At 39.7% G+C, this 12,285-nt stretch overlaps 1 protein-coding gene across 2 annotated transcripts in view; it reads left to right on the forward strand.

Moving 5' to 3' along the window:
• Positions 1-12,285, forward strand: part of LOC110987871 (A disintegrin and metalloproteinase with thrombospondin motifs 3-like) — a 94,244-nt gene that overhangs the window by 23,263 nt on the left and 58,696 nt on the right. For both annotated transcript variants that reach the window (XM_022250994.2, XM_022250995.2), the window contains 6 exons: positions 5,326-5,531; positions 6,036-6,119; positions 7,014-7,158; positions 10,846-10,951; positions 11,554-11,697; positions 11,976-12,111. In XM_022250994.2, the coding sequence (XP_022106686.2) occupies positions 5,326-5,531; positions 6,036-6,119; positions 7,014-7,158; positions 10,846-10,951; positions 11,554-11,697; positions 11,976-12,111 (821 nt within the window). The remainder of the gene's footprint in view (positions 1-5,325; positions 5,532-6,035; positions 6,120-7,013; positions 7,159-10,845; positions 10,952-11,553; positions 11,698-11,975; positions 12,112-12,285) is intronic.

The raw sequence follows: 12,285 nt of genomic DNA on the forward strand, positions 1-12,285 counted from the left end.
TTTATTCAGCCATGTTCGGAGGACAAGAGAGACATTTTCACATTATAGCATGGGCAAAATTGGACTTTTAAACTACTCCAAATGTATTTTCCATCCAGCAAATAATCATACATGTATATTCTGTTTGAGCAGATAATAGATACATTAGTATAGTGAAAGGTTCTTTTTAATCCATCCATTATTAACAGATTAGTCTGGTGCCTAATAGAGGGATATAAGTAATATGGATTACAGGGCCGTTAATGGTCTCAAATGATTTTTTAGATATTTTTCCCTTGGTTCTTGTAGGTTGGTTCATACTTTAAGGGGGGCCATCCAAAAAAATTTGGGTTAATACCCCCCTATTTTAAGACCAACAAAAACCACTTTACATGCCCAATGGTGACAGAAACATGTTTGCTTTACTTACCCTAAATTATGTTTTTGAACCCTGAGAAATCCTGCCATTCTGTACAGTTCGTTGAGATGTGATTGCGTTCGATACAAATCGGCCTGCTACCGCGCCACGTTGGGCTGCATCGCGCACGCAGAGCGCGCCCTCTTCCATACATGAAGTGCGCCCTCTGCCATATGTGATTTACAGTCGCAACACGTAACGCCAGAGAGTTGACGTTCCCCTTCAGCGACGTACAAATCCTTTACTCCAGACCACCGTAGCGCCACCCTTGTCCGCTCTCTTAATGACAACGGTATCGTCGTTCTTAAAAGACCTCAATGCTCCGCGTTCAGCCGATGAAATGTTGATGCGCTTAAAAATGGATTTGAATTTAAGGCGTTTGATTTCAACACGGCAGTTGTCAACGATGCGGTCGAGGGTTCTGTTGAGACCGGAGGCGGGACACCAAGTGGACTTGGTAGGCGCAAGCTTAGCAGTGACCTTAGACAAGTGTTCTTTCTGAGTAGACGTATCCGAATCAGAACGGACTGACCTGGAATTCCTGTCGTGGAAGAAGGCTTGCAAACGCAAACGGCGGAAGAACTTCTCTACACCCTGACAGGTGTTGAACTCATCCCATCGGTTCGTCAGTGGGATGAAATTCAGTCCACGCTCGAGGAAAGAACGTTGGCCATCAGTTAGGGGGAGATCTGGTGGAATGGTAACTACCAAACTCTTTTGGGTAGCGTTGGTTGTGGATAGCGGCGTACAATGAGATTTGTCTGATTTGAGTTTGGGGTACTTTGACAGTTTGATTTTCTTGGTTAAGGTTGCTTTAAGAGACGCATGAAATTCGTGATTGAGGTCGTGAATTATGCCCCTGATGATGTAAGCCGCACGGCCATCGGTGACATCATAGAGATGTCGTCGGCACCGGTCAGTGGTGTTGCTCGAGTTACCAAAGCGCTCGTGCATAGTCAACACAGTACACCTCGTGATTTTACGTGAGTGGAGTGTATATAGAATGCGATAAATTGTTTCACAATAAGTACTCTCACCCAGGTTGAGATCAGAAGGCTGGAATTTCAACTCAAACCCATTGGGGATAATCTTGTTACAGAGGCAAGACATAATAAAACTTACGTGACCACGGAAGCGTGTCTTCGTAAATTTTGCCATTGTAAGTTCCTGCGAATTCTAACCGTAACTTCATTGATTGTTGTCTGCGATCTATCGACGTGTATAATATTAACTACTTGTATATTTAATTTATTCTGTGGTATTGTATTGTAATCTTTCGGTATTATGGAAATAAATGTTGCTTGCTTGCTTGCTTGCTTGCTTGAAGCCTCCACAGCTGCAGTTGATAAAAATGACAAGCTGTATAAATATCAATGCAATATAAATGCCTCTAAAAAACAAAAAAAATAAAAAGCGACTTTCGGTAGAGGCCGTTTAAGCTTTCGTAATAGTACACGTTACGTAATGCCTCCCAGGATTACAGTGAGTTTAGGTTTAGGTCTTCTTTTTCATTGTTTCCGGTCAAACCGGAAGTACCTTTTAATTTAAAATTTATTAGGGTACGAAATTTCTTTTCATCGTTGTTATTGTTTGGGAAGATAGTATTATTCAAAACTCGTACAGGCGTCATGAATTATTCAAGAATCCTCGAGCAACGGTTGGAAAATGCCCCTCCCAACTACGCCGCTGGTTGCTACTGCTCAACACCTTACACGTACGTTAACTTAATGCCTGTCCCTTTCCACTAAATTGAAATAAGTGGTCATTACGCCATGGCACATTCACAAGTCCAGCCTAGTGCGACATGGAGTTAATCTCAACACTGAGAAGGTAAATGGTTCACGGTTTGTACTGTAGCGATCTGCTTCCATCGGGCGACCGGTCGTCGTAGGCAAAGGCTCCCGTAAGGCAAGAAGGGGATCTCACACAGTTTCAGCTAGTCTTGGCCCAAGACTGGCCCTAGTTGCCGCCAGCTCCCAACTTGAATAGAGAGAGGAAAATTAGATTAGACTAGTATAAATATACATGTGTACGTGTACATTCATCCTTATTAGTTTCGTTCTATATTTATTAGTTTCGGTATATATTTTATTTTCGCTCTATATTTTTTAGTGTGTTCTATATATATTAGTTTCATCCTATGTGTACTGTAAAAATTAGGATTCGAGTTTTAACTTTGGCATTTCTGGACAGACTGTTTCGTGCCGTTACGTACGGCACTCATCAGCAGCATGACAAAAAAAATTATGTAGCATCTTCGTATGTAGAACCAGACGCGCGTCGGCGCGCTACGTCGCTGAACTTAGTACGCATTTTTCCCGGTGTCTACATATAGATACGATTTCGCTCCTCTTATTTAGTGTGCTTAGATGGGGTCTGCATATGATTACTTCTCTGCTATGCGTAAGTTACATCTCTTACTTATATTGGAGTACGGCAGTGCTCTTTGGAGAATGTCCCATTTGATTTCAAAGTTCTTGTCTTCGTCCTTAAGGCCCCATACGTACTTACTTAGCTCAGTCTGTGCCCTCTTGCTCTCAGAACGGAACGACTGGTTGTGGTTTGCAAGTCTCGCCTTGAACGTTGTGGATGTTAGTCCGACGTACGTTTCTTCCTTACCTTCACACATGACCGTGGCCTGGTAGACATTGTTCTTGCTTATGCACTCTCCATTTAGTGGGCATTCTCTATTGCGGGGGCAGTTGCATGTCTTACCACCGATGGCTTCCTTTTAATTCACTTTCTGTTTGTTGATTGACTGGATTGTCGCCTTGACGTTTGGCATGCATCTGTATGACAATTTAACCGTGTTCCGGTTCATTACCTGATGAACTTGTATTCCTTGGGGAAGCATTGGTCAAGGATCCGGAGGAATGCCTTTCCGGTGTCGGTTTGTACATTTTGGTTGTATGGTGGGTTGTACCAAATCACTTTCCGTCGTCTGGTCTTCCGTCCCTTCTTCTCTTCCGGCTGATATGATAGCTGGTATTTATGCCCACTCGTTTTTAGGGATTCCTGGTAGATAGGGGCAGCTTTCTCGAATGCATCTTGAATTAAGAGATCTTTGAGAGGTGTCTGTTAGTTCCGTGTGACATCTGCCTTATAGCAGGTGGGTGGTTTGATTAGGCATGCACATAGAGGAGTACATGTCCTGGCTTCATGTACGGTTTGTATTCTTCCGTCCGCAGGTTCAATATAACATCTAGGAAGTTTATTGTTGCCTTGTTAGCTTCCACTGTAATCTTCAAGCCATTCTCTCGGAATACTAGGCACATTTCCAAATTTCATTCTATAAATATTAGTTTTGTTTTGTTTTTGTCCTATATGTTATTTTCGTTCTCTATTTATTAGTTTCGTCGTTTAAAAATAGTTTTGTCATATACTTATTAGTTTTCGTCGAATATAAATCACCTTTATTCTTTTGTCCTGTATATAGATTGGTTTCGTACTTCATGTATTACATATAATATACCTCTTTCATCCTTTATATATTTGTTTTGTTTTAAATTTATTTCACTTATGTCCTTATCAGTTTCGTCATTTAAATATCAATTTCTTTTTTTGTGTGTGTACGAATAAAGTCATAAAGGGCGCCTCATACTGTAATATGTGAACAAGTAAGGGGTAAAACTGCATTATAAGTTCGATGAATGTGTTCCGTACAAGATTTTAAAGAGATTCTTTAATTATATTTAAATCAGGTGAAGATTGATCAAGATCCCAAAACTGGGGATGAATCTTGACCCTAAAATTTCCGAAATCAAGAAAAATTATGACAGGAAATCCTAAAATCAGGTAGCGTGACAAAACCAGGGCTGAGACTGCGTTGAAAGTTTGATGAAAGCATTCGCACGTTAATATTTCAAAGCAGATTCTTTAAAAGTCCTTGAGTCGCAGGAAAAATTGACCACAAATCCTGAAATCAGGATAAATCCTGACCATAAATTTCTGGTATCAGGAAAAATGTTGACAAACAATTCTGAAATAAGGAAAAATCTAGACAAATCGGACTTCAAGTTGTTCATCACATGCCCTCAATGCAGAATTCAGCTCCCACACGTTGGACTTGGCTTGGGTTTGGGCCATTATCTTGTAGATCACTAAATCCTTGAGTCGCAGGAAAACTCCCAAAACGTTAAAGGTCTGAAAGTATTCATGATAAAATTTGCGAAGTGCGTACCGATTGCGCCATTGCAATGTCCTAATGTGTCCTGACAGGATCTGATAATAAAACCTTCAGATTGACAATGATAATTATGCAATATTGGCGATTCATAATAGTGCACCTCCAAGAGTTTGCAACGCGTTGGCCAACCATGACAAGCGAAATCTCTCGACCCTTTCCAAGCGCGCGTTGAGTCAACAGATTTCGAACATCGTGATTGGCCAACACGTTGCAAACTCTTGGAGGCGCACTATTGTGAATCGCCCGCACACCGTATCTATAGAATTTGGAAGTCGCGTCACGGTTACAGTAATAATTTAACATTTTGACATGGGAGTTCGCAAGATTTAAAATATCTAAATAAGTGATTGTAAAGTCTCCCACTTTCCCGAACACCAATGCTTCCATAGTCAAACTTCAAACGTTTTAGATGTTCACGAAGAGCCATGGTAAAAGACGGTGAACTTCTGTTCGCCAGCTACCACTCGTTACGATTGTTTTCAATCTTGGATCAGCGATCAAACGTTTCAAAGATTGCTTGTTTCAATCTAAGGAATTAATAGGGTGCGGCTTATCTGTTTACTTTCTGTGGAATTACAAAGCTTTGCAGCTCACTTTTAATGCCTTAAAGTATACTGAGCTCTAACTTAAAAGAAGATGCGATGTCAATTGGCATTTAACAGCTTACTCAATTGTTTCATGCGGAAGAAAAAATGTAACTCAATTTCCACACACAGACTCTTCATTATTATCCTTTTAACAGTTAAAATAAGTCTGAGGCGCGAAGCACAGACAGAGCCTGGAGGTAAACAATCAGATGATGGCGGGAACTTCTTTCGTAGCAGACGGTCAACAGGCACCAACGACCAGCGGTATTTCGTGGAAACTATGCTGGCTGCCGATCACTCAATGGTCACTTTTCACGGCAGAGACGAATTACCAACATATCTCTTGACCATGCTGAATATAGTATGTAGATTTTAAGGAGAGTTTCGCTTGTTTTCAACATAAACATGAAAACTGTGGCCCGTTTAGCTAAGTCTCGGTTATAGTTTTACCAACCAGTTTTCTGCAGTCACAATATGCTTTCAGTACACAAACAAATAAAGTATTTTTGAAAAGCATGCAGTGTATTAGATGAACTTCTACCTTAATGGCGTAACAAAATTGCGCATTTTATAGCAAAAGCTGTTCCCAACTGTACTGATGAAGTTTTAATCAAAATTTTGTATAGTATTTTTGCCTGTATAGTATTTGTAATAAAAAAAGGCGGAAGTAAGAATGTACAAAGTAATGCCGTTACAAAATAACAGAACCAACTTCAAAAGATAAGCATGATAAAAAAAATGATTGTTTTTCAGTCACTGACTACATCGTGTTGGAAAAAGTTGTTGAAGCTTGAATCGATAATTTAGTGTCACTGGGAGATGAAATGTACATATTTCAGAATAACAACATTTTTTTCTTTGGCAGGTGAATGAAATCTACAGGCACAATACCATCACTGTTGACATTCAGTTCGTTGCCACGAAGATTGTCCTGATAAACAAAGAAACTGTGAGTTTTTAAGGCAGCTCTTAAATACCGGTAGTCAACTTGGCTACTGACGTCTAAAAGGGATGGCTTTTTAAAATTTTTAAATAGTGACAAGATTTGGTTAAAGTGACTTATTGATGGATTTTTTTGTCAAAAAATTACGTTAACAATTATCTAGTAGCTATATAAATACTGAAATGAGTAATTTTAGCATAGTCAGTTGAACAAGTAATTATCTGGACGCGTTTTTTTTCTGGCAAAACCTGTAAAATCATTTAATACGCACAGGTTGGGCTTACGTGTTTGCTCGCACCCGCACGAACGACACGTCCATATCACCCATTTGGGGATGGGGGCAAGTTCGGGGGCGGACTAAAGTGCTGTTTTACTTCTAGTCAGTTGCTATTTCACGCTGCACACGCGCAATATAGTAGCGCTCGAGCGACCCTAGTTGCATTATTTTTTAATATCTCGATGGCGTCACATATATTGCCGTTTGGATGGAACTCCCGCGCTGTTTGTGGTCAATGACATGTCACACAATTCCCTCCGTAATGATAAATGCAATCCACTACTGATAAACGGCGATGCGATCATGCCCCAGGGTCTGGTTCCAATCGGTCGATGGTCTAAGCCACCTATCTTTGGGGCCATGCTGCCCAACTATACATAACTATATAGTCGTCGCTCGAACTCAAAATCACAAAAAAAAACCAAAAATCACACACAGTTAACCCGGGCAAGACGAACGCATGCGCTGAGCGATAACATTACCGCTGAAAGTGTCTTTCAGTGGCACTGAGTTATTTTCATTATTAATTTGATTCTGCTTGCATTATGTAGTCCTGATAAAATTACACAGACATTTTTAATAGAAAACTAACCACTCCTTTACCCTTTAATTTCCACTGTCAGTCTAAAAATCTGATCGTCAAAAACCGCTACAAGCGAAGCCTGACCAACGTGCTTGGTTGGGTTTCTTCGCTTACTCCAAATGGCGAGTTGTATGGTGTGGCTGACTACGTCTCCTTCTTGACTCAGTTGGATTTCGGACCAGCAGGTAAGTATCCGATGAATGTATCAGCCTCAGCATCAAATGGAAGGTATTTCAAAGTTCAACCCCCTAAATCTTTTGAAACCTTCATGGCATACCTCCTAACAAAACAAACACCCCAGAGAAAGTTAATTTGCTTTAAGGCGAGAGTTTTTATTTTAAGTTTGTGCTCAGATCTGCCAACCTTCCGGATTCAGAACTGGAAAAAAAATCAAAAGTTTCGGATCCAACGACAGAAAGGGTGTCGACATGAATGTACAAAAACCCTTTTTGTTTTACTTCGCTGTCCAACCGACGGCGAAGTCCCAGGTTTGTGAGCTTTCGTCCTCAGCGGCCAGCACATTAGAAATACGTGGAGACACGCTGAAAATAGACGTAGCCGTGCGACGCTCTGGAAGCCGTTTCAGACATTCCAATCATGATGCATTCTCGTTCTCAAGGCTTTTTCCCGATCTACAGATACAAAGTTGTGAAGTAGAAAAAAAGGGCCTGGAAAAAGCGTCGACATGATCAGTTCCCGATCCTTCACATAGTGGCCAGGGCAGCACGTTTGTTTGAACCGCTTACTTATACGTGCGCATTCGCATGGAATCGAACTACAGTCAGAATCCAGCAAAATGGCTATTGAGGCAGGTTGACCCAAAAAGTAATCGACCAACATCACGGCTCAGATCATTTCCATATGGATTAGAATTTAAACGCTCAACCTCCATTTCGCTAACTTGCACACGATGAAAATGTATTTTCAGCCAAGTTTTTGCAATGCCTTATCACATACCTCCAAAGTAACAGATTCAGATTTGGGAAGAAGCCAAAATTATGGAGGGTATACTTTTTCAGTTTTGCTGGGTTTTCCCTGGCATGCCTTTACTATTTGACGTAATTGAACATATAGTGCAATGCAGTAAATGTCAATTCGTACACGAACTCACTCGTGTCCACATTAGGTGTTCGTGTACGTTTACGCGATGCCTCAAATTCGGACATCTCACTTTCGACTGCTCTCGCCCTCAGTGCGGAAAATTGAATGTTCTGAGGGAAATTCGACAATAAATGTGAAAATTGGGCACTAAATAAGGTGAAAAAATGAAAAATGACGAAAATGGGTCCCAATGAAAAACGAAGTGAGTTTCAAAGATGTTTTCTCTTTAAATAAAATGTGACATCACGGTTATTCGAAGGTAAACCCGGCAAAAGTTTGAAAATTAGATATGAAGTTAGATAAACAACTGTAATTTTTATAACTGTTTCTGCATGTATTTTTCTCAATTCATTTTGCATCTAAGTAATGATGTTTCCATACGATGGACATGTACTGAACAAAGCTTTGAATAATGAGTCCTTAATGTGATGATACCGATAATGTTTTAATGAAATCTTTACATGTACTGGTAGTTCAAAGGATATTGTGCACTTTTATTATCACGTGCACTCTAAAAACCGAAGTGCTAATTTAGCACTTGAAGACCTACATTTGTGCACTTCTTGGTACTCGTATAGTGACTGCACATGCCGTGCTGATTTAGCACCGGCACCCGTGCTATCGCAGAGCACTCAACAGGAGCTAAACCAAAGCACTTCAGGAGCTAAACTTAAACGTGTGTCCTTGGAGGTGCTATGGTATGGAGCACCAATATGAGCTGGGCAAAAGCACTTCAGTTGCTTCTGTAACTTAGGTGCTAAAATAGGGAGCACCTATAAATAGCTAAACTAAGACACTCTAGGTGCAGTTTTCAACAACTCAAGGGACGTACAGGAATCACTAAGCAAAATATGTTTCACTTTGATACTCAACCTTATTGTCGAAAAGAATGAAAGAGCTGAGAAATTTGGCCACAACGCATCAACTTCAAAACGAACGAAGTTATTTTTTACCCCTGGAACCTCCCCTCAGGATCTGCCTCTAAATTTTGAAACTGATTGTAGAAAAAAAGAAAAATTGCATGTCCGGTTGGGATTAAACATTAATTGCTGAGATCTTGAAAAGGAAGTGATTAAGACATGTTGACCTGATGTGATGACGTCATCATGTAGTACATGTCGGTCACGTGATATTAAAGGTGTAATGCATAAAGCACCATAACTCCTTAATTGCATCTCGTATTGCATTTAAAATTTGCTAATATCTTGAACGGAAACTGGCATGCCTATATTGACCTCATGTGAAGATGGCATCAACGGGTGAGAAATCACGTGACATTAAAAGTATATTCTTTAGAGCCCTATATCTTGTGACATGTCCAATTGGGTTGAAAATTTGTAGGTGGCGAGAAATGAATGAGTTACAGACGAATGGAAGGAATGTTCAAGGTGCACACTTTATTCTCCATATTTTTTAATGTCTGAAAGGGTTTGCGCATTTCGTCATTATGACGTCACTAAGGAAAAGACTACAATTATTTTTGTAAAAATTTGTAGCTCTGGGGTAAATATTTTAGCAAAAACTGAGAAATAGAAATGTGCTAGTATCTCAAATGAACAATTGCTTTTTTCTTTGCTCTGTCCTTAAGACAGACAAAACCTCTAGTTTTGTTTTCTTCTTCTTCATCTTTTTTTATGTGACAACAGTGAAAATTATCTCGAGGGGAACAAGGTATAATTCTGTCCTGTGTTCCTGTGTCAATGAGAAACTGGGTTAATCCTGGGATTAAAATGTCTAAAGGTAAACAGGGTGTTTCAAAAACAAAATTAATCCAACTTTAAGGGGTTATTACGACCATACTATATACCTTTCAGCAAGGATCGTGGTTGAAATCATGAGTGTTAAAATGACACCAAGGTTTCTTGTCCAGGGCCATGTTTGACTGAGCACCATCGCCCAGAATTTAGGTGCAAAAATGTGTTTGGTTCACTTTCACGTGAAACAAATCAGCACAAATGCACATTTAATAAAAGGTTATTTATTCATTTACATGTAGTACACATTCACTAACAGGTTTCAACAATCTCATCATCTGGCAGCCGATTTCCAAACCCTTTCACTGGCCAACACTTTCCATGTGGCTACCGCCTCTCTCCAAACAAAGTCCTCATTGAGGGCGCATGTTTCCAACTGCTTCTCTGACAGTATCCGGTTTTTCTCTCAGAATGTCCACCTCCCTCGGAATCCGGTCTCATAAATCCTGCATGTTACGTAGTGGCGTGGTGTAAACATACTAGGCCTTTTGAATTAACCCATTGCATAACCAATCAAGACATTATTCATCATCAAGGTGTGGCAACTGATCAAGTGGAATGCAACGAGGCTCAATAAGTGAACCAGTGCAGTTTTGGTGCCATGATTTCAATCCATGGGTATTTACTTATGCAGTAACATGATTAGGCAAGAAAGATGTCATTTAAAAGCTCTTATCTTCAATTTTATTGCTGTGGCCCTCGTCAGAATGCTGTGTGGGATGCCATATAGCCGTAAAAAAGGTGGATTACCTTGGAATCCCTTAAAAAAGGTGGATTACCTTTTTTGAAGCACCTTGTATTAGTAATTGTTGAGTGAATTAACTAACAGAATATTGTTTTAATGTTTATTCTTGCATAGTCTTATTTCTAAATAGTCTAAGGATTAAGTTTTATATGTACAATACAAACAATTAAGTCGTGGAAAGGTACAAAAGAATAATTAAGATGGTTTGCAAGAAAACCTTTCAAGAGCAACTTGCAGAAAGTTTAAAGATTGCATAATTGTATATTTGAAAGGTTTCGCTCCAGTGGCGTCGATGTGTGACAGTTTCTGGAGCAGCTCCATAACTCGTGATCAAGGGTTGTTATCTTCATTTGTTATGGCACATGAGGCCGGCCACGTGTAAGTCCCTTACTGTTGTTGTTGGCTTAATTCTGAATAAACTTGTTTTATATGTGTACCTTAATTATTGCTACTTTTGATAAATAAGTTCCCTATTGATCGTATCTATGTGGGTCTTCAATGTCAAATAAGATAAAGATAAAACAAGTGAAGTGTTTATTACCCTCCGCTTCTAAATTTTGTTCGCAAAAAAATAAGGAATAGACATAAAGCATATTGACATCAAGCTTTATTTACATGTGTGCTTTCCAAAGAGAGCTCGATGCATCACGTCTCACGGTCATAGGAAAGCGCACATGTTAACGAAGCCTCATGCGTTAAAGGTCTTTTTATGCTGTCGTTAATGACGTTCAGGTTTAGTAAGAGGTGAGACTTTATAATGTAAACAGCATAAATTTCAATCTAAAAACATGGAACATCTTGTAGCAAAAAATATATTAAATCAAAAACTTTTGGAAATCGACGGCCGTTGGGCTAAGCTGTCCTGCAATCAGGCCAATCATAAATATATATAAATTCCAAATAAGTGTGTTGAAGATTAATGAACTGCACCTTTCAAAAGACTTATAATTAAAATTCACGGATATTAAACCCTTTTTCAGCCTGGGGTTGGAGCATGATGGAGACGGAAACTCTTGCGTGATGGAGACCTACGCACGCTCCATTATGAATACATTAGTAATGGCAAACTATGGCGACTACTACTGGTCTAACTGCAGTGCCGAAGCACTCGAGAGACTAATCAAGTAGGTGTGGGCCATTCAAAATCCCAAATTAACAATAACGTAAAATATTCTCTTTCTTAACTAATACAGACACATGGTAAATATATAATTCGATACGACTATTAAAAATCCTCTGATAATTATTGTTGTAACCGATTTTAATACCGGCAAGAGTTGCGTAGCTCCTTGCAGACATGACCGCCTCTTCATTGGTCCAAACGAACAAACATTTCGTCAAACGTATTCTTACCATTTTTTTTTAAATGTTAGGGATATTGCCCCTGTTCATCTGTTTACAGAAATCATCGGTGCTTGGAAAATGTTGTCTTTGAAACCAGCAGTCTGCTCGAGCAAGAGGGCTTTCCTGGGGAGTGGTACTCTCTCGATGAGCAATGCCGGTATACGTTTGGCGGGAATTCACATCAGTGCGGAAGGGTAACTTTAAAATATTAGCCATAATGTACGTAGAATGCATCAGTACGCCTTCGTTGAAATTGGAGAAGTTTGCAGGATTCTCTTTTACACCCATTTCTTTTGAGAACTCCCTTACCTGGAAAGAAATGTGTAAGCACGCCTTTGATTTGCTTACTTATGCAAGAATCTGAAAAT

Source organism: Acanthaster planci, linkage group LG19, assembly GCF_054643075.1.
Source record: "Acanthaster planci isolate LZ-2023a linkage group LG19, COTS_SCS, whole genome shotgun sequence".
Lineage (NCBI taxonomy): Eukaryota > Metazoa > Echinodermata > Asteroidea > Valvatida > Acanthasteridae > Acanthaster > Acanthaster planci.